This window comes from Lithobates pipiens, unplaced genomic scaffold (genome assembly GCF_037356315.1).
Source record: "Lithobates pipiens isolate NorthernLeopardFrog02 unplaced genomic scaffold, aLitPip1_a1.2 Scaffold_18, whole genome shotgun sequence".
Classification (NCBI taxonomy): Eukaryota; Metazoa; Chordata; class Amphibia; order Anura; family Ranidae; genus Lithobates; species Lithobates pipiens.
The window spans coordinates 86,039,104-86,063,997 of record NW_027507758.1 but is presented as its reverse complement, the minus strand read 5'-3'; the positions used below and the strand labels follow the sequence as shown (position 1 = coordinate 86,063,997).

General features: G+C 42.5%; 1 protein-coding gene across 1 annotated transcript in view; it reads right to left on the bottom strand.

Annotated features, from left to right (window-relative positions):
* Positions 1 to 24,894, bottom strand: part of GALNT14 (polypeptide N-acetylgalactosaminyltransferase 14) — a 716,679-nt gene that overhangs the window by 39,568 nt on the left and 652,217 nt on the right. Inside the window, exon 12 of the mRNA XM_077485880.1 lies at positions 1,811 to 1,894. Within this exon, the coding sequence (XP_077342006.1) occupies positions 1,811 to 1,894 (84 nt within the window). The remainder of the gene's footprint in view (positions 1 to 1,810; positions 1,895 to 24,894) is intronic.

Genomic DNA, 24,894 nt, shown 5'->3' with positions numbered 1-24,894 from the left:
GAAACAAGTCAAGCGACTTTGTTTTCTTCCACCTATGGTGGAAGGAAAGAAAATTGAATAATCTATTGGCTGCCTAAAAGACAAAGTCTCCTGCCTCTGCTAGAAGAGAAGAGGGTGTCCTGATTCGGAGGCATTCACCACTAGTGTGGAAACTGATCTGTCTGTTTTCCATGTCTGTTTCAGAACATTAACAGGTTTTGAAGACTATAGAAAGTTGCCCATCACCAGCTGCTGAATGCAAGTGGTGATCATGAATCATTAACTTGCAATACCTAATATTTATTTTAATAAAAAGAAATAAAAAGCAGCATGTTTATTCTTTTTTTTTTCATGGTTTAATACTAATATAGCAAAAAATAATATGATTTATTCCCTGAAACTGGTGTTCTCATCATGAGCATGTGGCCTTGCTGAAAAATGCAAGAGCTTCAATAAAGTACATCCAGGAATATTATTTTACAGGTCACTGAACTGGCACCATTAATAATGTACTGAAAACAGTGCAGAGTACAAGCGCCAGGCAGACACTGAACTGTTATTAATGTGGACAGAGAGTCTGCTTAGTTTAAAAATACACCGCCAGCTCTATATCCAGAATATCTATAAGAATGAACATGTGAAGCAGATAATTGCTTATAATATTTATTGCAATGGTTGCATCTGAACCTGTTTATTCTGCTGTATTATTTAACCTATATACACTATATTACACACACGTGAACATTAATGGCATCCCAGTCTTAGCCCGTAGGGTTCACTATTGAGTTGGCCCACATTTTGCAGCTATAACAGCTTCAACTCTTCTAGGAAGGCTGCCACAAGGTTTAAGTGTGTCTATGGGAATGTTTGACCATTCTTCCAGAAGTGCATTTGTGAGATCAGGCACTGATGCTGGAGAGAAGGCCAGGCTCGCAGTCTCCTCTCTAATTCATCCCAAAGAATGGGGTTGAGATCCGAACTGTGCAGGCCAGTCAAGTTCCCCCACCCCAAGCGCGCTCATCCATGTCTTTATGGACCTTGCTTTGTGCACTGGTGTGCAGTCATGTTGGAACAGGAAGGGACCATCCCCAAACTGCTCCCATAAAGTTGGGAACATGAAATTGTCCAAAATGTCTTGGTATGCTGACGCCTTAAGACTAGGGGACAAAGCCCAAAACAACACCACACCATAATCCCCCCTTCACCAAATGACCAGTGCACAAAGCAAGGTCCATTAAGACATGGATGAGCAAGTTTGGGGTGGAGGAACATGACTGGCCTGCACAGAGTCCTGACCCCTGACCTTCTCATCCACATCAGTGCCTGACCTTACAAATACGTTTCTGGAAGAGTGGCCAAACATTCACATAGGCAAACTCCTAAACAATGTGGACAGCCTTCCCAGAAGAGTTAAAGCTGTTATAGCTGCAAAGGGTGGGCCAACTCAATATTAAATCCTACGGACTAAGACTGAAATGCCATCATGTGTTTGAAAAGGCAGACATCCCGATACTTTTGGTGATATAGTGTATGTCCATGTGCTTTATAAAGCTCTAAACCCACCGAAAACGAAAAAAATAAATTTTGCTTGGCACCATCAACCTGTTGGCAACCTCACAAAGGCAACAGTCACCCAAAAGTAAAATTTAAGTTGTTGTAACTGCACTAAAGGCTTCCTCTGCTGAGTGACAGGTGCTCTTTAGCTGCAGAAAAATCTGATTTATACAAGATTTATAGCTGGGCTTCGATAAACACAGCTAATCGTTAGCAAAATGCAGTGACCTCTTCCGTACAACACAAAATCAATGTGAATGTAATCAAAGGGACTTACTGGAGTTCCGGGTAAACATTCTCCAAATACCACTTAAACGGTCTGCATTTTAAGCTTCTCCGCAATGATAGTCTCTTCTGAATGCTGGAGAGAGCAAGAGTGAGAGGAAGGGAAAGGGAAGAAAAGGGAAAGAAAAAGAGGTGAGAGAGACAGCGGGGCAGAGCAGTCAGGGGAAGAGATAGAGAGAGAGAGATGGGGGTAAAGAGAGAGACAGGAGGGGAGAGATAAAGACAGGTAGAGGGAGAACAAGTAAGAGAGAGATGGGGTGGTTAGGGGCACAGAGGGGCAAATGTAGAAAGAGAGAGAGTGAGAGAGATGTAAACAAAGAAAGAAAGAAAAAGGAGAGATGCAAAGGGAGAAAGAGGGAGTGGGGGACAAAAAAGGGGGGGCAGGGAAGACAGAGGAGGGGGAGACACAGGGGGCAGAGAAGAGGAAGACACAGGGGGGGCAGAGAAAAGGGAGACATGGGGGGCAGAGAAGGGGGAGACATGGGGGGCAGAGAAAGGGGAGACACAGGGGAGACAAACAAGTGGGAGACACAGAGGATACAGAGAAGGGGGAGATATAGTGAGGCAGAGAAGTGGGAGACACATTGGAGAGAGAGAAGGGGGAGAAACACGAGGGACAGAGAAGGGGGAGACACAGAGGAGAGAAAGAGGATGGGGAGCCACAGGGGAGAAAGAAAATGGAGAAACAAAGGGGATAGAGAAGGGCGAGACACGCGGCGGGAGGAGCAGAGAAGGTGAAGACATGGGGGGGGGGGGGCAGAGAAGGGGGAGACACAGTGGAGAAAGAAAAGTGAGAGACACAAGGGGATGGAGAAGGGGTAGACACAGGGGGAGCAGAGAAGGTGCAGACATGGGTGGGGGGGGGGGGGGCAGAGAAAAGGGAAACACAGGGGAGAGAGAGAGAAGGGGGGCAGAGAAGGGGAGACACAGGGGAGACAGAGAAGGTGGAGATACAGGGATGGAAGAGAAGGGAGAGGCACAGAGGCATAGGTGGAGAGGGATGGGATAGAGAAGGAGGGAAAGAGACAGAAAAGAGGGATACAAAGTGAAGCAGAGGGAGAGTGATGGGGTAGACAGTGAAGGAAATAGACATAGAAAAGGGAGACAAGGTGAAGCAGGGTAAGAGACAGGGTAAAGAAAAGAGATGATTAGGGAGAAGACAAAAAGGGGAAAGTGACAATAACAAGAGCGAGACAGTATAAGGAGAAAGGAAAATAAAGAAATAGAAGGAAAAAAAGAACAGAAGGGTATGCAAAGGCAAATAGGAGAGAGATGAGTGATAAGAAAAAAGATGAAGAGAGAGATAGACAAACAGTGATAAACAGAAGGAGAAAGAGAGAAGGAAAGAGATGGCAGAGAGGTAAAGTGACAGCATGGGGGAAAAAGAAAGGCCGCAAGAAAGTGTGAGAGGCAGGAAAAAGACAGAGAGACAAAATGATTAGTATGTGACCAGAAGACAGTTGAAAAAACATTACAAATAGTTCATTCCACCATTCTGACCACATTGACAGGTTCATTATTTATAGGAAGACAATGGTGCTTATCAATCTAAAATCACAACAAAGAAAAATTAAGCTTGTTCTTCGAAGGGACTCTGACGGATTATTGTTTTTAAACTGCCCATGGTACTTCAGGTTAGTAAAACATGGAGCTTGGGAACAGCTGGGGCAGCACAGATGGGTATATGGCTTGCAATCATTTTTATTCATTGTAATAAATATAGTAGAGCACTATACAGGATAAGTTACAACCAATGACTGAACCAACAGTACAGGCAAATAATAACAATGATTTGTATATAGTGGAAATAAAAGGTATAGTTAGAATTGCTGATACCTCTAATATATTCACAGCATGCAGATGGCATTTGATGATTTATATGTAATGCAATAAATCTGTATTAATGTTCACTACCAAAGTGCATAGAAAGGACCAGTAAAGTGATCAGGAGAATACATAAGAGAAGCTAGTGTAGCATGAAGTGTTGGGGGGTCATGCAAGGGAAATGCCCAGGGAGACCCAACTCCAAGAATACACCACTCCACACCACACCACTAAATAGTCAGCAAAGTTCAATCAAAGTCAGAGGCCATGTAGTACATGATCCAGGGCATTCAACTTTGTTGAGTTTATGCATAGACTCTTGAAGTACAGCTGAGAGTTTCTAATTTGTGAAATACCAAGACATTTTATTTTTGACCCATGTTACAGTTGCCATTTTTGAGTTCCATGTTTTTGCTAAATCTGCTTAGCTGCAATAAAAGCAAAATGTAAAAGTTTTAACTAATCTGTCCTTGACCAAAGTCTAGAGTCTAGAGGACGCTGGATACATTTTAAACACCACTTAAGTCTGGGTCGCTCCCTGCTGTCGATTCGATATATAACTTTGGCTGCGACCTGTTCTGGGTTGGCCTGAAAGATTGAACCACTTAGGATACTTTTCACTCCTCTTCCCTTTCTTTCTCCCTAGGCAAGCTCCCCTCTTTTCCTCTCTTCCTGATCTTCTTCTTCCCCCATTTTCCTTCTCTCCTCTCTTTCTCTTTCCCCATTCCCTCCTCCTGGGTGTACAACTACACAGGCAACACTTTTTTTCCTGTGGAATTGTGTTATGTGACCTCAGGGTATTAAATTAGCACACTTTTTGACCTTGGTACAACCTGTACATACCTCTCAAACACAAGCTATCTGCAAATCGACTCCTTTCAAACTAGACTGTTAGTATATTTTAATTTGATCAATGCTTGCAGCCAATTAGCTGCAGCGTTGATTACTGTATTCTGACAGCAGAGGGGTCCCTCTTTCAGAATACAATAGCGCAGTGAGGAGGATTCCTCCATCCACCTTGAGTGTGTGGATGGGGGAATCCGATTTTTTTTTCATCTTTGATTTTGTTAATTCCTTAAGTTACACTGTTGGCTATTACTATAAATGCTGGGGCACCAGAGACTGGTATAGCACACGGGACTGGGTGGAGCTGGGTATGGTATAGGGTGGCAAACTGCAAATCAATGTAATAAAGATGGAGAGACTAGATATAGGTAAAATCTATGTCTGTGGCACTTGAGAGTGCTACATGTAGGTCAGGACACCAGAGACATTCATAACGAGGGATATTTACAATTATAACAGCCTGCCATGCTCCTGAAGACTTATTGGTCGTAAAACGTGACAGAGAAACAGCCGCCGATGCCAAGGTGAAATTAAGTTTGTTTGCTGATTGTTATCTCGGTAATTGACTTGTGATGAAAAATACGGCATGCTATTTAGCATTACATGTTACTAAGAAGACAGCTTAATTGGCTAAAATGCATAATAATATTACCACCGCGACTCCGCGCTAAACGTGATAGCAGTCTCAGGAGACTGCGAGCAGCGGATGCTGAATTATTTATTTATTGCCTGTACGGGTTTTAATTAAAAATATTCAAATGGTTAAAAATTCCAAGAACGATGGGGAGCCGATCTCACTGGCATATAGAAGTGAGAATAAATACTGTACATCTGCTGTTTTATTTCAAGTTCATTTAAGTCAATTAAACGAAGTATAAAACATATCCAAATGATACATATTTCCTTTTTTATTAGGAACACGAGTACATTGGCTGGGGACATGGCCAGTTTTGTGCGGCATGAATTAATTTGTTCCTTAACTCTGAAATGTCATTTATTGTCAAGGCTTGGATTGTTGTTCTATAAAGCATGGAGCGTTAAGAGTCATTTCAGTCCTATAACATTTTCTACCCATCCTCCATTCTCTCCATTATTCACCTTTTTTCCCTGGCTTTTAAGAACTTATGTATACAAGCTTTGAAAGGCAAAGCAAGGCAATGTAAATGTAATACATTGCAAAGCAGCACAAAGGAATGCATTTTCTCCAGATTTTGAGTAATGTGAGCAGTTCAAGTGGATCTCAACATGACCACCGAGATTGTTCAGGCATAACTTTTTTTTTATCCAACAAAAAAGTTTAGTAAATTAAGGTTGGTATACAGCCATTTTCAGTGTTACATTAGGAGACATATCCAAGAATGTATAGAACAAAACAGGTCACATTGAACTCTGCACTCCCACAACATAGAATCACTTTGTCTTTTTTGTTTGTTTGTGCTGTTCCTCACCCCACATTTATAGTCCCAAAAGTCTGTTCATGACCAAGTCCACTGGGGCAAGCCCCGATGTATCCAGCCATGGAGCCCATAAACTCTCATATTTCTGTGTACTTCCCCTATGCTGGTAAATAATGTTATCCAAATGCAACAGTTCTCTGATATTATGAGTCCATTCCCTTACTGTTGGGGGATTCTCTGACTTCCAGTGCACCATGCTCAGTTTCCTGGCCTGGAAAAGCACTCTATGAATGGCCTCCCTGGTGTACATCTCCCATTCATATTCTTCCAGTACTCCCTTTTGATTCCAAAGGTAAAGTTACTTTAAATACCAAATTTACAGTATTCACCACTCCTGCCCAATAAGTATGCAGTTTGGGACAGCTCCATAAGAGGTGAATAAGGTCGCCATGGTCACGTTTACACCTGGTGCAAGTGGCCTCATCCTGCAAATTCATCAGCTGTAGTCTATGCGGTGTGTAATATACCCTTAGTATGATATACAGTTGAGTAATTCATTGAGCTATATTCAGTGAGCAGATGCCTATTGCCTGGAATATCTCCTCCCATTGCTCCCCATCCATCTGGCCTATATCTCTCTCCCACCTCTTCCTCACCTTCAGGGGATGCTGCCCCAGGAAAGATTGTAAAAATATGGCATAACATTGAGAAATAAATCCCTTTTAGGATGCAGCATCTCTGATGAGGCTAAACACTGGGGTTGTTAAGAGATGCTACTCTGATGATCTACTGTGTACCTTAACCGTATGCTAGAGCTGTGAGTAATAGAAATGCATTGAAGTCAGAAGTTTGTATTCCGCCTGCAATGCTACGTAAAGCACCGTTTCAAAATATGTGCTTGAGGTATGTAATCCCATAGGATTTCCATCTGGCCCTTGCCTGCAGCTTGGCCAGTTCAGTGTAGGTGTCGTTAAGCCAAATGGGGCTATACTCAGTGTATCCATCAGCCTGCTGAATGTATTTGCACTTGTTCCACACTTTTTGAATGAGATTGTATGTTGAGTACTTCTTATACGGCTTGGCAAAAGCTAGAGCTTCCAGTGCCGTTGGGATGTAATCTCTACCTATAGTGTACAGCATGATTGCCTGGGATGAACTAGCCGGCTCATTTGTGGGCTCCCTATCTGTCCTGAAACTTCCAATAAGGTGTTGCAGATGTGAAGCCTAGTAATACAAAGTCCCAAAGACCCATCGTCTTTGGGTCTGTGGAGGTATTCTAATTTGATCCCGGGTGATCTATCCTTCCAGATCAAAGTACAGAAGATAGAGTCAACTATTCTAAAGATTTTTAAAGGGCAACCACTGGGGCATTTTGAAGACATTAAAGTAGTTGTGCCATGAGAATCATTTTTATCAGGTTCACTTTGCCAGCCACTAATATGCAGAGGTTGTTCCATGTTTTGAACCTTTCCCTAAACCTTTGAAGTAAGGGTGAGATGTTTAGATGGCTAAAATGCCATGGAATGGAGGTAATCTCGATCCCTAGGTACTTGAAGGATGCTGTAATAGGTACTGGACAGGAAGAGGCCACTGATTGTGTGGCATCCCCATCTGTCAGTAGTAAGTAAGGCAGATTTTGACCAATTGATATGTAAGCCAGAAAAGGTATCAAATTTTATGTTGAGTTGTCATGGCCTCGCACAGGGAAGTGTCAGTATCCCAAAACATGAGTAAGGTGTCATCAGCATATGCCATTACTTTCTCCTGCAGGGTGCCATAACAAAATCCTGTAATATGTGGGTTAGCCCTGATCTCTATGGCCAAAGGCCCAATAACCAGTGCAAAGAGAAGAGGGGACAACGGGCAACCTTGCCTCTTCCCCCTACTCAACGCAAAATCATGTGATAGACAGCCTAAGGCTCTTATAGCAGCCCGTGGCCTACTGTACAGTAGACACACCCATAATGTGTAGATCGGGCCAAACCCAAATTGCCCTAGCACAGCCCACAGGTAATTCCAGTCTATGCTACCGAATTCCTTTGTGGCATCTAGCGACAGCAGAGCCCTGCTCCCTACATTATCCGCAGCGGACTGCAGATTCAGGAATAATCTTCTTAAATTGATGGCTGCAGATTTATTGGGCATAAAACCTGCCTGATTACCATGTATAAAAAAGGTAATAACTTTATTCACCCACATTGCAGCAACAAGATTAGTCCATTAAGGAGTAATATGATGTTTGGTTTTGCCATGGATGGTGGAGGGACTCCACCCTCTAGTGCTGCATTAAACACCCAAAGCAAATGTGGTAGCAAGACAGCGGAATACGGTTTGTATATTTCAATAGGGATCCCATCCTCTCCTGGTGCCTTACAGTTGGGAAATAAACCTACTGCCTCCTGAAATTACTCCACTGTAAGCGGGGCATCCAACCCTTCTTTCTGGATAGTTGTCAGTTTAGGGAATGTCAAGTGATGACGGTATTGGTCCAGGTCTTCCTGCACATAATCACTGCCAGTACAGTATAGACCTTCATAGAATCTTGTCAACTCCTGCATAATTAGCTCAGGAGAGCTGACTAGGGGGCCAGCCCGGGACTTTATTGCTCCTATATCTGGGGACCTCCGGTGTGAGTTTGCTATTCTTGCCAGCATTCGTCCAGTTTTTTCCCCTTCCTCAAAAAATGCCTGTTTAGCAAAAAACCTCTTCTTCTCAGCCGAGGAGAGCACATGCTCATAAGCTGATTGAGCAGCCTGCCATGCCTCCCTAGCTGAGTCAGAAGGGTCTACTATGTACTGTTGTTCCAGTGCCCGCACTCTAGATTCCACCTCAACCTTAAGGGCTGATGAGGCTTGTTTGACTTTGTAAATTTCTGCTATCAACACACCTCTCAAGAAAGCTTTAAATGCCTCCCATTGTTGTATGCACAAAGCCTCCAATCCTGATATGTGAAAAACTCATGCATGCTCCCCTCTATTTTATCAGGAGATTGGAACAGTTTCAACCCAAATGCATTGAATTTCCATGGGGCTTTAGGGAGTGAAGTGGGTCATAAAACCATTATGTGTACTATCAATGGGGAGTGATCAGACACACTACGGAGTCTGGAATTCCAATTTAGACACATACGGGAGCATGCATAAGTTACCCACCCCCAAGTCAATTCTGGACAGGGTACCATGAGATGTAGAAAAGCAGGTAAATTGTTTGACATTAGGGTTGCGGTGGCACCAGATATCCACCCAGCCTACCTCTTGCAACAACCTCACCAAGGGGGTACCCCCAGAGAGGGCAGAGGTGCCAGGGGCCGGGTTTCTATCCAACATAGGATCCAGACAACAATTTATGTCCCCAATGACAAGCAGTGGAACATCCGGCCTATTATCCATGTAGGAAAATAGGAACCAAAGTACCACTGCCGTGAATGAGAGAGGAATGTATACACAGGCAAGGATACACGTCAAAGCACCTAACCAACAAAGAATAAGCACAAATCGCCCTTCCGGGTCAATTTTACTTTTGAGCTCATGGAAGTCCAAGGAGCCATGAACCAAAACACTCACTCCCCTGGAATAAGAGGTGTGAGTGGAGTGGTATTCTCTTCTCACCCAGTTGTTCTGTACACAACTCACCGTCTCCTCAGTCAAATGCGTTTACTGAAAACAAAACCAATTTTTCAGGCACATATGTATCATGGTTCTTTTAAGAGGTGTAGCCTCCTCACATTCTAGGACACTATAGGAATCCCCAACATTCAATAAGGTAAGTCATCATTGTAAGCTGGTGCGTGATTGGCAGTCCAAAATACCATCTGGATACGCAATGTCCTGAGTGTTTCTCGTGTCTTTTATATTGGCCAACTATATCTTCATCTGGGATAACAGCACTGAGGAAACGGCAGCTGAAGAAAAAGAAAAGTTGTTTGCAAACTGCAAACCAAATTAACCATTGTTCTTCCTGCTCCACCTATAGGGCAGAACAGACCTTTGCACCTGCAGTCAAGCGCTGAGGCGCATAGGAAGTCAAAGATTGTAAATTCACAATATGATTTCTGAAGCTCTCATCTTGATCTGTTGAATTATTATGTCCCCCCAGCCAGAAGTTATCTGTAAATCAAGTGTAGAGATTTCCCTCTCCATAATAGTAAGCAGTGAAGATGGGTCACAAATTTCAGCAAAGTGCCTGGGATTTGACATCAATCCTCCGTCCTTCTTGTCCCCATTGTTTCAGTGTTTGCTCATTGCAGTCCAGCCAAATGGATGCATCTTTGGCTGATTCAAAAAATTGTGCCTGTCCTCTCACGGTCACAGTTTAGCTGGATACAGTATGGCATATGACAACTGTAGAAGCCTGAGTCTGCATTTCACATCAAAGAATTTGGCCCTGGTGCCATTATGTTGTATATTAGCATGTTCCCTTGCCTGTCACAGCACCGTTTCTTTGTCACAGTAGTGAAGCAATTTCGCCAGCATGGGCCTGGGTGGCCCCCCAGGTTGTGGCGGGCGAGGTGGCACTCTATGAGCATGTTCCACCGCAAACAGGGGGGAAAAGACATTCTTACCAAATATGTCAAGCAACCAACTTTCCACGTATGCAGTAGGGTCTCTGCCTTCCACCTTTTCAGGCAGTCCTACTATGTGGATATTATTATCCCAATTTAAAAAAAATAAATAAAAAATCCTCAGTTTAGGCCGATTTGCATTCTTCTACATATTTTTGGTAAAAAAAAATCACAATAAGCATATATTGATTGGTTTGCGCAAAAGTTATAACGTTTACAAAAAGGGGATAGATTTATGGCGTATTTATTATTTTTTTTCTACTAGTAATGGCAGCGATCTGTGATTTTTATCTGGACTGCAACATTGCAGCGGACAGATCGGACACTTTTGACACTTTTTTTAAACCATTGACATTTATACAGCGATCAGAGCTATAAATAGCCATTGATTAATATATAAATGTCACTGGCAGGAAAGTGGTTAACACTAGGGGGCGATCAAGGGGTTAAATGTGTTCCATGACTGTGTGTTCTAACTGTGGAAGGATGGGACTGACTGGGGGAGGAGACCGATCTGTGTTCCTATATACTAGGGCACGCGCATTGGCTCCTCAGTGACGTGGCAGGGTGCCCCTCAATGCCGGTGGGAAGCTGAGGATGTCACATGACACCCGCCCAGGATGGGAGATCCCATCTGCGAACGTCATTTGGCAATAGGCAGAAAATGAAGTGGTTAATTGCATCCCAGTCTTAGTCTGTAGGGTTCAATATTGAATTGGTCACCCTTTGCAGCTATAACAGCTGCAACTCTTCTTGGAAGGCTGTCCACAAGGTTTAGTAGTGTGTCTATGACAATGTTTGACCATTCTTCCAGAAGTGCATTTGTGAGGTCAAGCACTGATGTTGGACGAGAAGGCCTGGCTCACAGTCTCCACTAATCCCAAAGGTGTTCCATCAGGTTGAGGTGCAGGCCAATCAAGTTCTTCCATCCCAAACTTGTTCATCCATGTCTTTATGGACCTTGCTTTGTGCACTGGTCCAAATCATTTGGTGGAGGGGACATTATGGTGTGGGGGTTGTTTTTCAGGGGTAAGGCTTGGTCCCTTAGTTCCAGTGAAGGGAACTCTTAAAGCGTCAGCATACCAAGACATTTTGGTCAATTTCAGGCTCCCAACTTTGTGGGAACAGTTTGGGGATGGCCCTTTCCTGTTCCAACATGACTGCGCACCAGTGCAAAAAGCAAGGTCCATAAAGACATGGGTGAGCGAGTTTGGGGTGGAGGAACTTGACTGGCCTGCCCTCAACCTGATAGAACACGTTTGGAATAAATTAGAGCGTAGACTGAGAGCCAGGGCTTCTCGACCAACATCAGTGCCTGATCTCACAAATGCGCTTTTAGAAGAATAGTCAAACATTCCCATAGACACACTCCTAAACCTTGTGGACAGTATTCCCAGAAGAGTTGAAGCTATTACGGCTGCAAAGGGTGGGCCAACTCAGTGGTGAATCCTACAGACTAAGACTGGGATGCCATTAAAGTTCATGTGCGTGTAAAGGCAGGCGTCCAAATACTTTTGGTGATATAGTGTATATTACAATCTGGTTGTACAGTCAAATTCGGATTTACCAAAGCTATGTAATATGAGTGCCTGAAAAAAAGAACTAATATTTTATGGACTTTGCAAGGCACATGAGTACTCTGTCTAAAAGATAATAAGAATTTTGTATTTGGTTTCCACAAATTAGCAGAGATTAAACAATAACGTATATATAGTACAAGGATCATTAAAAAATATATGATATTAATATGGCCCACACTGCCTGATCACTAACATTCTCCAATAAGGCTTATAATTATGTATATAGTACTACAATATAAAATACAAAGCCATTGATTCCGGTATTCAGTATAGGAGATACATTCAATATATTGGGTTATATCCCAGGAATGGTGTCAGGCGTGAGGGTCCAGATTTTTATCTAGCACAGTTGCTCGACATGTTCCACGCTAAAATAGCGCTTCTTCAGGAGAAGTTCACACGTAGGATTAAAATTAGCGGTATGTAAATATTTGTCAGCTTGCTGGTAAGCGAGCGAATAGCACTATAATGGTGTTGGTGGTGGAGGGTCAGTTGCAAATTCACACTGCCATTAGACCCCTCTTATCCAAGAATAGGATTCCACAGGCATCAAACCAATAGTAAAGAAAGTGGCATAGGGTTGGCGCATCGATCAAATATCCCAACGACAATATAACCACATATATTGCGATCTCCTGTGGGGGAGCAGAGGGACCCACTGCGACCCGTTTCTAAGCGTGCCTGACAAAGCTAAACCTAAGGCCATAGGTTGTATGTGGTTATATTGTCGTTGGGATATTTGATCGATGCGCCAACCCTCTGCCACTTTCTTTACTATTGGTTTGATGTGGAATCCTATTCTTGGATAAGAGGGGTCTAATGGGGTCTAATGGCAGTGCACATTTGCGCCACCAACACCATTATAGTGCTATTCGCTCGCTTACCAGCAAGCTGACAAGTATTTACATACCGCTAATTTTAATCCTACGTGTGAACTGCTCCTGAAGAAGCGCTATTTTAGCACGGAACATGTCGAGCTACTGTGCTAGATAAAAATCTGGACCCTCACGCCTGACACCATTCTTGGGATCTAACCCAATATATTGAATGTATCTCCTATACTGAATACCGGAATCAATGGCTTTGTATTATATATTGTAGTACTATATACATAATTATAAGCCTTATTGGAGAATGTTAGTGATCAGGCAGTGTGGGCCATATTAATATCATATATTTTTTAATGAACCTTGTACTATATATACGTTATTGTTTAATCTCTGCTAATTTGTAGAAACCAAATAAAAAATTCTTATCATCTTTTAGACAGAGTACTCATGTGCCTTGCAAAGTCCATAAAATATTAGTTCTTTTTTTCTTGCAATCTATATCGGGACGTTGGCACATTCAAAATGGTCTGTTCGCAGTGTCACCCTGCGATATACACGTTTTAAATCTCACACTTTCTAATTCTCGAATATGAGTGCCTATTTAACCTTTCAAATCAGATAGTATCACATGAGGCAAGCCTTTGTATTACAGTGGTGTGAAAAAGTGTTTGCCCTCATTTCCTGTTCCTTTGCATGTTTGTCACACTTAAGTGTTTCGGAACATCAAACCAATTTAAACAATAAACAATTGATGAAAGCTCAATGATAGAATGGAGTAATTTCTTCCTTGAAAAGGGTTTTGAGTTATTGGAGTTTCTTCTATTGCGTAAGCAAAGGAAGATGGATGTTTTGGACTCTCAAATTAAAGAAATCACCAAAAATTTGGAGTCTCACAAGGAGAGTGAGGAGTTTATTAAATTGTCTGCTGAACTTAAGAATAAACTTATCAAATGGGATTTAGAGATCCAAAATAAGAAAAAGAAAAAATTTGTGAGAGATCTTGATGACTTTGGAGGGGGTAACATTTTTAAGTGGCAAGCAGCCTCTAATTCAGCTACTAACATTAGTCAGAACCCCACAGGTGAGACTAATAAAAACACAGAGAAAGGCCCTCTGAGTGTAGAGCCTATCCATACATATGCTTCACCCCAGCAATTTAGTCAGTTTCCAACACAGGGGAACAATTATGCTCAGGGAAATGGTAGGAGGGGTAAAAACAAACGAGGAAGAGGTAGAGGAGAGAATCGGCAATCATGGCCTATGAGGGATAATCATTATCCCCCCTCTCCTCATTATATAAATCAATCTAATGATTGGAGGACGAATAACCAGTATGGGGAGGGAGGAAGTCAGCAGAGAGGAGGGAGACCTTATTTTCCCCCAGAAAGACCAATACCCACCTATAATAAATATGCACCATTAGCTAACCAGGCACCTTATGGAGGAGGGGATTTTCACAGGAGGCAGGAGCAAGTTCCACCAGTATACAGACCCAATGTTGGGGAATGGTGGAGACAACCTCCTCCTCACACCCCACCCAGTGCGGGTCCTCTCAGGAAACGAAAAGAAAGAGAGGAAAACGAGGGGGTAGGCGACTACAAAAGGCCAAAACCCCAATAGGTATTGGGATCTATAACCTGAGTGGTATTGCATTAAACACTGATGAAATAAAAGTATTAGACAGAGGCTTGAAATTTGCACCCGTAAAAAATTTAAACAAATTCCAGACATATGTGAGTCTTCAGAAATATGTTAGGACCTTGAATATAAAAAAATATTTTTTGTCTAATTCACGTGTAGGCCCCACACGGGGTGGGGTTGACCATTCTAATTTACTTAATAAGTCAATTTTTAACCCTCCTAATGTGGAGAATAAATATATGGAAGTATTTAAAAATATGGTCACAAAAGATCTGGAAGAATTAAGGGTTAAGAAAATTATGGATCCCCAATATATCAAGCGAGGTATGAAGTCTCTAGAAGCACGCAAAGAGATTGTCATAAGGCCCGCAGATAAGGGGGGGGGGGTTTGGTAATTTTAAGTAAGGAGTATTACCAAAGGGAGATGTCCCGACTACTAAATGATGAGGATACGTACAAAATCCTAAATAGAGACCCAATGTTAATGTATAAAGATGAACTGCATTCCATTGTAGAAGATGGAAAAGACCAAAGGATCTTATCCAAAAAGGAAGCAGCATATCTAGACCCTTTGTTTTGTAGAACCCCTATAATATATTTTCTCCCTAAGATCCATAAAGACAGTACCAATCCCCCAGGGAGGCCTATAGTGAACGGTATTGATTCTGTATCTGCTAGATTGGGTCAATATATTGACTTTTTTCTTCAGCCTTTAGTGGTGAATACTCCGGCATACCTAAAAGATACTAAACATATTATACAAATTTTAGAAGAATTGGGATGTTCCCCTTCCAGTATCTTGGTGACAGCTGATGTAGGCTCCCTATACACCATCATAGGTCATGATGACGCTATGACCTCAGTTGAGTGGGCCTTGTCATCATCAGCATTGTCGGGTAGACATCAGGAATTTTTGCTGACTTGTTTAAACTTTTGCCTGAGCCGAAATTATTTTTGGTATGGCAAGGAGTTTTATTTACAGACCAGAGGGGTTGCGATGGGAGCTTGTTTTGCTCCCAGTGTGGCCAACTTATTTATGGCCCACTGGGAGGAAGAAGCAGTTTTTAAACATCGCCCCCCAGAACTGGTGTGCTACCGTAGATTTATAGATGATCTTATTTTGATTTGGGATGGTACTAGATCGTCACTCGATATTTTTATTCAATCATTGGATTCCAATGATAGGAATATTTCGCTCACATGGAATGTGAGTCAAGATCATATAGTCTTTTTGGATCTGGAGATCAACAAAGATTTGGGTAACTTCAGGTTGGTTAACCATTTTAAACCTACTGATCGTAACGCTTATATTCCCCTGGGGAGTTGTCATCACCAATCTTGGTTGTGCAACATCCCCAGGGGACAATTCATTAGGTTACATCGTAATTGTTCGAGGAGTGAGGATTACATATCTCAATCCGATGTGTTGATCTCCAGATTTGAACAAAAGGGATATGATCAGTTGGTCTTGAAGGCAGACTTTGAAAAGGTCAAACAGATTGATAGGACTACTTTAGTCTCCAGTCAACCTAGGGAGACTAATAATAGTGAGCAAAATTTTAGAATGATTTTAGATTACAATGTTCAACACAAAAAATTCGAAAAGATAGTGTCTAAACATTGGTCCATTTTAAAGCAGGACAAAATTTTGGGACCCGTACTACCTACTCGTCCACAGTTTATTTATAAAAAAGCTCCCTCTCTGAGGGACCGTCTTGCTCCCAGCGTTCTTAACCCCCCTATTCCATCAGAGAACCGATTGTTCTCCTTTTTGGGGGGGTTTTATGCTTGTGGGCGGTGCAAGCCGTGTAAGCATTCTAAAGTCAACATTAAGAAACGGAAGAAGTTTCTGGCCTCTGCAACTAATAGGGAATACGATATTCGGCAATTGATTACATGTGACACGATCGGAGTGGTTTACATGTTAGAGTGCGAATGTGGGTTACAATATATAGGACGCACTTCTAGACCTTTACATGTGCGTTTAGCAGAACATGTAGATAATATTAAAAAAGGTCTGAAAACCCACAATGTGTCCCGACACTTTAAACAATTCCATCAGCAAAACCCTAAAGGCCTAAAGTTTTGGGGGATTGAGAGGGTCACAAAACATTGGAGGGGGGGTAATTTCATACGCCAGTTAAGTCGTAGGGAATCTTACTGGATACATGAGACCAATGTATTAATGCCTGGTGGATTGAATGTCGATTTTGATATTAACTGTTTTATTACTGATCGATGATTTTATTGTTTACTTTTTATTGTATTTTTAGTACTATTTAATTTATTGGCTGCAGGTGATGTCACGTTGATATATGTGTATTATACACATTTTAATATTCTTAATTGTTTTTGAATATTAAGTTCGAAACACATCTTTATTTGCATTTTGTAGGAGGTGGACTTTGTAAACTCAAGTTTGGATAAAAAAGTTCATGCTTTGCAATTTAAAAATGTGTTTAATAATGGGGTTCTTTTGTATTGGTACCCATTAAGCAGTTTTTATTTATTTGATTACATTATATACATAAGGGGAAGGGATTCATTGTGGCAACGGCGATGTTTGCAAATATTTATATGATTCCTTTTTTATATTCCGCTCGTTGCTGTGCTCATTTGCATAGTGCGGATAGGCATGATGGGATGAGCCGTTACCATGGTAACGTTTGTTTAAATTCACAAGGGCTTCCCTGAGGTCTTTGCCTGTTATCGTGTAGATTCGTACTACACGACAGGATGTGTTGTTACCTTGGTAACTTTCGTAAACATGGAGAGGCTGTCCGTCACGTCGTGCTCACCGTAAGCGCACTATAGGAACCCCGTATTGTCTATTCATATATCGGGTGTCACGTAGTTTCCGTGTCCGCTGATGAAGTCCCGCCCATAGGGACGTAACGTACGGACGGAGATCACGTGACGTCACCCGCGGTCATTGATCATTTTAAAGATCGTATGAAGCTTCGTTATTGTAAGTGTGTTTTTTATGTATATTCATCATTACAACGTTTTTCTATGGAGAGCACTATGGCCTGTCTTTCTATCCACATGGTCTGAGGAATTGTGAATACTGCTATATACCGATCCAGTGTGGGTATTCCACGAACGTGTCAGTTTATTTGACTCTGAATGGGAGAAAGCTGTGTTTTCGTTTGTGAATCGGTCGGATATTGTCGGAGAGGAGTACAGCGATTGGATGAGTTGATATTTAAGTGCATACGACCCTCTGTAATTTAAAGGGTCCATACGATGAGGTGAGCAGCCAATTTTACCATTGGTGGTGGTCCCCCCCTTGGCACTAAGTCACTTTATGCATGAACTGACTGTATACCACTGAAGATTCCTCACGTGGACTTTTTGACTCAAAAGCTATCTTTGGACTTTTTATTAATTTTAATATGTTAGTAATCATTTTATTTTAGTTAGAGCGCTGTACCATCTGTTTGATACAATTTAAACAATAGTCAAGGACAAAGTAAACACAAAATGCAATTTGTAAATGAAGGTGTTTATTATTAAAGGTGAAAAAAAATCCAAACCATCATGGCCCTGTGTGAAAAAGTGATTGCCCCCTAAACCTAATAACTGGTTGGGCCACACTTAGCAGCAACAACTGCAACCAAGCGTTTGCGATAACGTGCAATGAGGCTTTTACAGCGTCCTGGAGGAATTTTGGCCCACTCATCTTTGCAGAATTGTCCTAATTCAGTTACATTAGAGGGTTTTCAAGCATGAACGGCCTTTTTAAGGTCATACCACAACATCTCAATAGAATTCAGGTCAGGACTTTGGCTAGGCCACTCCAAAGTCTTCATTTTGTTTTTCTTCAGCCATTCGGTGGTGGACTTGCTGGTGTGTTTAGGATCATTGTCCTGCTGCAGAACCCAAGTTCGTTTCAGCTTGAGTACACGAACAGATGGTCGGACATTCTCCTTCAGGATCTCTTGGTAGACAGCAGAATTCATAGTTCCTTTTATCACGGCAAGTCTTCCAGGTCCTGAAGCAGCAAAACAGCCCCAGACCATCACACTACCACCACCATATTTTACTGTTGGTATAATGTTCTTTTTATGAAATGCAGTGTTCCTTCTACGCCAGATATACTTGGACACACACCTTCCAAAGAGTTCCACTTTTGTCTCATCGGTCCACAGAATGTTGTCCCAAAAGTCTTGGGGATCATCAAGATGTGTTGTGGAGAAATTGAGACGAGCCTTGATGTTCTTTTTGCTCAGCAGTGGTTTTCTCCTTGGAACTCTGCCATGCAGGCCATTTTTGCCCAGTCTTTTCCTGATGGTGGAGGCATGAACGCTGACCTTAACTGAGGCAAGTGAGGCCTGCAGTTCCTTGGACGTTGTTGTGGGGTCTTTTGTGACCTCTTGGATGAGTCGTCGCTGCGCTCTTGGGGTAATTTTGGGCGGCCGGCCACTCCTGGGAAGGTTCACCACTGTTCCATGTCATCCATTTGTGGATAATGGCTCTCACTGTGGTTCGCTGGATTCCCAAAGCTTTGGAAATGGCTTTATAACCCTTTCCAGACTGATAGATCTCAATTACTTTCTTTCTCAATTGTTCCTGAATTTCTTTGGGTCTCGGCATGATGTGTAGCTTTTAAGGATCTTCTGGTGGACCTTACTGTGTCAAGCAGCTCCTATTTAAGTGATGCCTTGATTGTGAACAGGTGTGGCAATAATCAGGCCTGGGTGTGGCTAGAGAAATTGAACTCAGGTGTGGACAACCACAGTTATAGTATGTTTTAACAAGGGGGGCAATCACTTTTTCACACAGGGCCATGATGGTTTGGATTTTTTTTCACCTTTAACAATAAACACCTTCATTTACAAATTGCATTTTGTGTTTACTTGTGTTGTCCTTGACTATTGTTTAAATTGGTTTGATGTTCCGAAACACTTAAGTGTGACAAACATGCAAAGGAACAGGAAATGAGGAAGGGGGCAAACACTTTTTCACACCACTGTACATAGTTGTTGGTATAATGTATAAGAGGAGATTTCCCTTAATGGGACACAGACAGTATAAATCAGGGGTCTCAAACTGGCGGCCCTCCAGCTGTTGCTAAACTACAAGTCCCATGATGCATTGCAAGGCTGACAGTTACAAGCATGACTGCCACAGGCAGAGGCATGATGGGACTTGTAGTTTTGCAACAGCTGGAGGGCCACCAGTTTGAAACCCCTGGTATAAATAATTAAATGTTTTCTTTTATTTTGGTATGACTTAATTCAAACCTCTGGCGGGTTTTTTTAATTACAGACATACTGTACTTTAACCCACCAAGTATCCTGACATTGAAGATGTTTCTCAGATAACAGCAGATGCCTTTTTTAGGGGTCTATTTAAAAAAAAAATGCTGTCTAGATCCCTCAAGTATGTCACAAATAATCACCGTAATGTGTTTATTTCCTATGATTGTCAACTCAATCTAGTAGTTATAATGCAGTTTTTTCCTAAAATATCTCAATCAAGAAAACACTACATTGTGGCCACTAGATGGAGCTGATAATTATAGGAAACACAGTACGATAATTGTATGTGGTGACAATGAGAATGCTTAGAGCTTTGTGTGCCGGGCAAGACAACAGCATTAAAGGCTAAAGCGACATAATAAAAAAAATAGCAAACTTTTAGCTTTTATGACAAAAAAAAGAACTGTGAGCTCCCAGCTAAAAATTGGATCCTCTGTCCTAACCATTACTTTCAGACCGGTTTTCTCCCACAGAGGCCAACAATCAGGAATCATTTAACTGCTGGCAGGATAATCTTGCCAAAAAATATATGCCGCAAAAGTGGTATCCCTCTCCTTTGGCTGCATACAATATTTAAATAACCTTCACTGGTTGCCACCGGGAATCTGTAGGCTTCATGTGTGCAGAAGGAAATATTGGAATGGGGACCTGACCGTGACTGATGATTTTGCACACTGTGATTCACTGCAGCTTTAGTGGAGAAGTAGACATCTGAAGACTTTTTTTTTCCATTATAAACCCAGCTGTCAACCGAATCAAAGAAAAATATAAATGATTAAATCTATGAGCGTATGGATCAGCAGAAGAAACCACAGAGCGTAGTATAGTCATGTCTCTACGTTAAAGTGTCACTAGACCTACATCACAAAAACTATCAATAAAATGTCTATTACATGTTATTCCTACTCAGTCAGTATGAGGTTTGTTTTCTATATTCTGCAAAAAAAACCTGGTTGATCCTGCTGCTCTCTAGCTTCACCTTATGTTCATGTCCCCAATTCAGCCAGGAATTTTGTAGCTGTGGTGGCAGCTCTGCACATGCTCAGTTTTTAATTCACATCACATCTGAGCAGCCCATGTGACTATAGAGTCACATATGTGGGCATATACACAATGGTAAATGACAGCCCACTCCTTCCCTCGTCCTCCATGCCCACTAACCAGCTAAACACAATGGGGGGGGTAAGATATTATAAGTAGTTTAACCACTTCCCGACCGCCGCACGACGATGTACATCGACAGAATGGCACGGGCAGGCATAAGGGCTTACATGTACGTCCTTGCCTGCCCGCGGGTCGGGGGCCCGATCGGGCCCCCGCCCGGTGCCCGCGGCGGTCGGTATTCGTTCGGGAGCGATCCCGGATGAGGGGACGGCCATTCATTCATGGCCACCCCCTCGCGATCGCTCCCGACGAATGAAAATCCTCCGTGACATCACTTCCTCTCCTGTAATGTAAACACAGGAGAGGAAGTGATGTAATCTCTCCTCCGTGTCGGTATTTTTCGTTCCGACACCGAGGAGAGAGGATCGGTGAGTTGCACCAACACGACACTACACAGTAGAACATGCCAGGCACACTCACACCCCCCCGATCACCCCCCCAATTACCCCTGCCCCCCAGTCACAGTGACACCAATGTCATTTTTTTTTTTGCATTGGTGTCATTTGTGACTGTAATAACTGTTAGGGCAGTTAGGGTTAGCCCCCTTTAGTTCTAATGTACCCCCCTAACCCCCCCAATAAAGGTTTAACCTCATGATCACCCCCCTTCGCCAGTGTCACTAAGGCTGGGTTCACATTGCAGCGGTTTATGAGAACGAATGTGATTCGCACCGCACTGCAGTGTAAATCACATCCGATCTCTGTGCGATTCGAGTTCAGCCATACAGATAGTATGGCTGAATTCGCATCGCACCCGCCGCAAATTCGCACGGGACCCTTTTTTTGGCCCACAGCAGAATCGGATCGCATGGGTGTTCACACCATGCGATCCGAGTTTGCAGATCGCACTGCGATATGCGAACTGATCTGGGGGTGTCATTAACATTTCACTGACACTCCCAGCAGTTCACATAGGGCAGTGTGAACTGCCGCCGGGAGGCATGCGATGCGGGAACCCGCCGCGGATTCGTGGCGTTCCCGCATCGCTCCAGTGTGAACCCAGCCTAATAAGCGATCGTTTTTCTGATTGCTGTATTAGTGTCACAGGTGAAGCTAGTTAGGCAGGTAGGTATTTAGGTTCGCCGCAGCTTTTTATAGCGCCAGGGACCCCCATATACTACCGCATAAAGCCCCCTGATTGCCCCCTAGTTAACCCTTTCACCAGTGATCACCATATAACTGTTACAGGTGACGCTGGTTGGTTAGTTATTTTTTTATAGTTTCAGGGCACCCGCCATTTATTACCTAGTCTCACTAGTGTACCCCTAAATTTAGGGGTGTCTACTTTCCAAAATGGGGTAATTTGGGGGGGTTTGTGCCATCTTGGCATTTTATGGCCTTCAAAACTGTAACGCCCTTAGAAAGCCTGAAGGCGGTGCTTGGTTTTCGGGGCCCCGTACGCGGCTAGGCTGCCAAAAAGTCCCACATATGTGGTATCCCCGTACTCAGGAGAAGCAGCAGAATTTATTTTGGGGTGTCATTTCACATATGCCCATGGCATGCGTGAGCAATATATCATTTAGTGACAACTTTGTGAAAAAAAAAAAAAAAAAAAAAGTTTGTAATTTTCCCGCAACTTGTGGCAAAATATAAAATATTCCATGGACTCAACATGCCTCTCAGCAAATAGCTTGGGGTGTCTACTTTCTAAAATGGGGTCATTTGTGGGGGTTTTGTGCCATCTTGGCATTTTATGGCCTTCAAAACTGTAATAGGTAGTGAGGAGTGAAGTCAAATATTTACGCCCTTAGAAAACCTAAAGGCGGTTCTTGGTTTTCGGGGCCCCGTACGCGGCTAGGCTCCCAAAAAGTCCCACATATGTGGTATCCCCGTACTCAGGAGAAGCAGCAGAATTTATTTTGGGGTGTCATTTCACATATGCCCATAGCATGTGTGAGCAATATATCATTTAGTGACAACTTTTGTGTAAAAAAAAAAAAATTTTTTTTTTTGTCATTATTCAATCGCTTGAGGCAAAAAAATAAAATATTTAATGGGCTCAACATGCCACTTATCAATTTCCTTAGGGGGTCTACTTTCCAAAATGGGGTCATTTGGGGGGGTTTTGTACTGCCCTGCCATTTTAGCACCTCAAGAAATGAGATAGGCAGTCGTAAACTAAAAGCTGCGTAATTTCCAGAAAACGTACCTTAGTTTGTAGATGTGACAACTTTTGCGCAAACCAATAAATATACAATTATTGACTTTTTTTTTACCAAAGACATGTGGCTGAATACATTTTGGCCTAAATGTATGACTAAAATTGAGTTTATTGGATTTTTCTAATAACAAAAAGTAGAAAATATCATTTTTTTTCAAAATTTGCGGTCTTTTTACGTTTATATCGCAAAAAATAAAAATCGCAGAGTCAGTCAAATACCTTTAAAAGAAAGCTCTATTTGTGGGAAAAAAAGGACGCAAATTTTGTTTGGATACAACATTGCATGACCGCGCAATTACCAGTTAAAGCAGCGCAGTGCCAAATTGTAAAAAGACCTCTGGTCATTTACCAGCAAAATGGTCCGGTCTGAAAGTGGTTAATGGAGGCTTCACCTTCCTCTTAATCTAAGACACAGTCTGGAGGGCCATGACACAGCCTGTTATTTGTACAAAATAATAAATATTTGATTTTAAATATATATTTGTATTCCAATGTAAAACAGTTTATGGATATCAATTATTTATTTTTACTTTGTATTCCAAAGGCTGTTTTTTTTTTTTTTTAACACGTGTCCAGCAGCAGAGGACTAGAAGCTCCTCCTGGTTATGGTTCTCTGGAGACAGGTTGGGAAAGATCTGGGTCATGTGACAGCTGTATATAAATTAGGAAATAGGTACTTAGATGTTTTTCTTTATTAAAATAATTACAGTGCCTTTATTCATATACAGAAAGAGAAGGGACAATGTAAATTACACAGTGTTTGTTTAGTACCACTTTAACCCCTTGATGCTGGGAGGCCGCATACTTGTGTGAATTGCTGTCACTAAAGATGAGCCAAGAGCACGCTCCCAACACAGTTAATGGAGCCTAACCAAAAGCTCCCGAACGCTGCTTGTGATCAGGAGTCTTCAGATTACGTGACCCCCATGACAGCCAATCACGACGGTCTTGTGATCTTAAAGAGGAAGTAAACCCTGATGAGTTTACTTCCTTTTTTTTCCCCTGCAAAGGTAAAGCATAATGGACTACTATGCATCGCATAGTAGCCCATTATGTGTCACTTACCTGACACAGGAGCCAGCAAAGTCGCCGCTGTCCCCTGTAGTCCGCCGCATCCATCTTGCTGTGGCGTCTCGCAGCTCCGCCGCTGTCATTCGGCGAAGCCGCGATGACGTCACTCCGGCGCATGCGCACAGGAGTCGACAAATGCGGCAGCTCCATTCTTGGAACTGCCGCGCTCAGTGCGCCTGCGCGCCGCTGTCTACGGCGCATGCGCCGTAGACAGCGGTGCCCGTTTTCGGGCAAATATCTCCTAAACCATATAGGTTTAGGAGATATTGCTTGGACCTACAGGTAAGCCTTAATCTAGGCTTACCTGTAGGTCAAAGTGGTTTGTAAGGGTTTACAACCACTTTAAGCCCCACCTCCCAGCATCATAAACCTCTTAAAGGACTGGGAGGTGCTGGCGCAAAGAGGTTAATGATCCATTGCTAAATGTTTAGTGTCCTGCAGTTTAGTCACTTGTCTACATAACACTTAATCAGTTTTTCTGATAGCATAGATTTATGGCAAGGATGCAAGTGTATCAGCTATGAAAGTACGGTTCCATAGCCATCTACAAGGGCATCTGGATAATTTGTATTTTGTTGTGACATAGTTCATTGTTTTAGACTCCAGAGGACAGTCATGTGTCTACATTGTAAAGGCATAACTCCATGTTTGGCCCTTTACAGAATAGTCACGTTTCTGCTTTATGGAGGAGGCAAAGTTGAAGGTTTAGTACAAACAAAAGGCCACTGCCCCCACCTA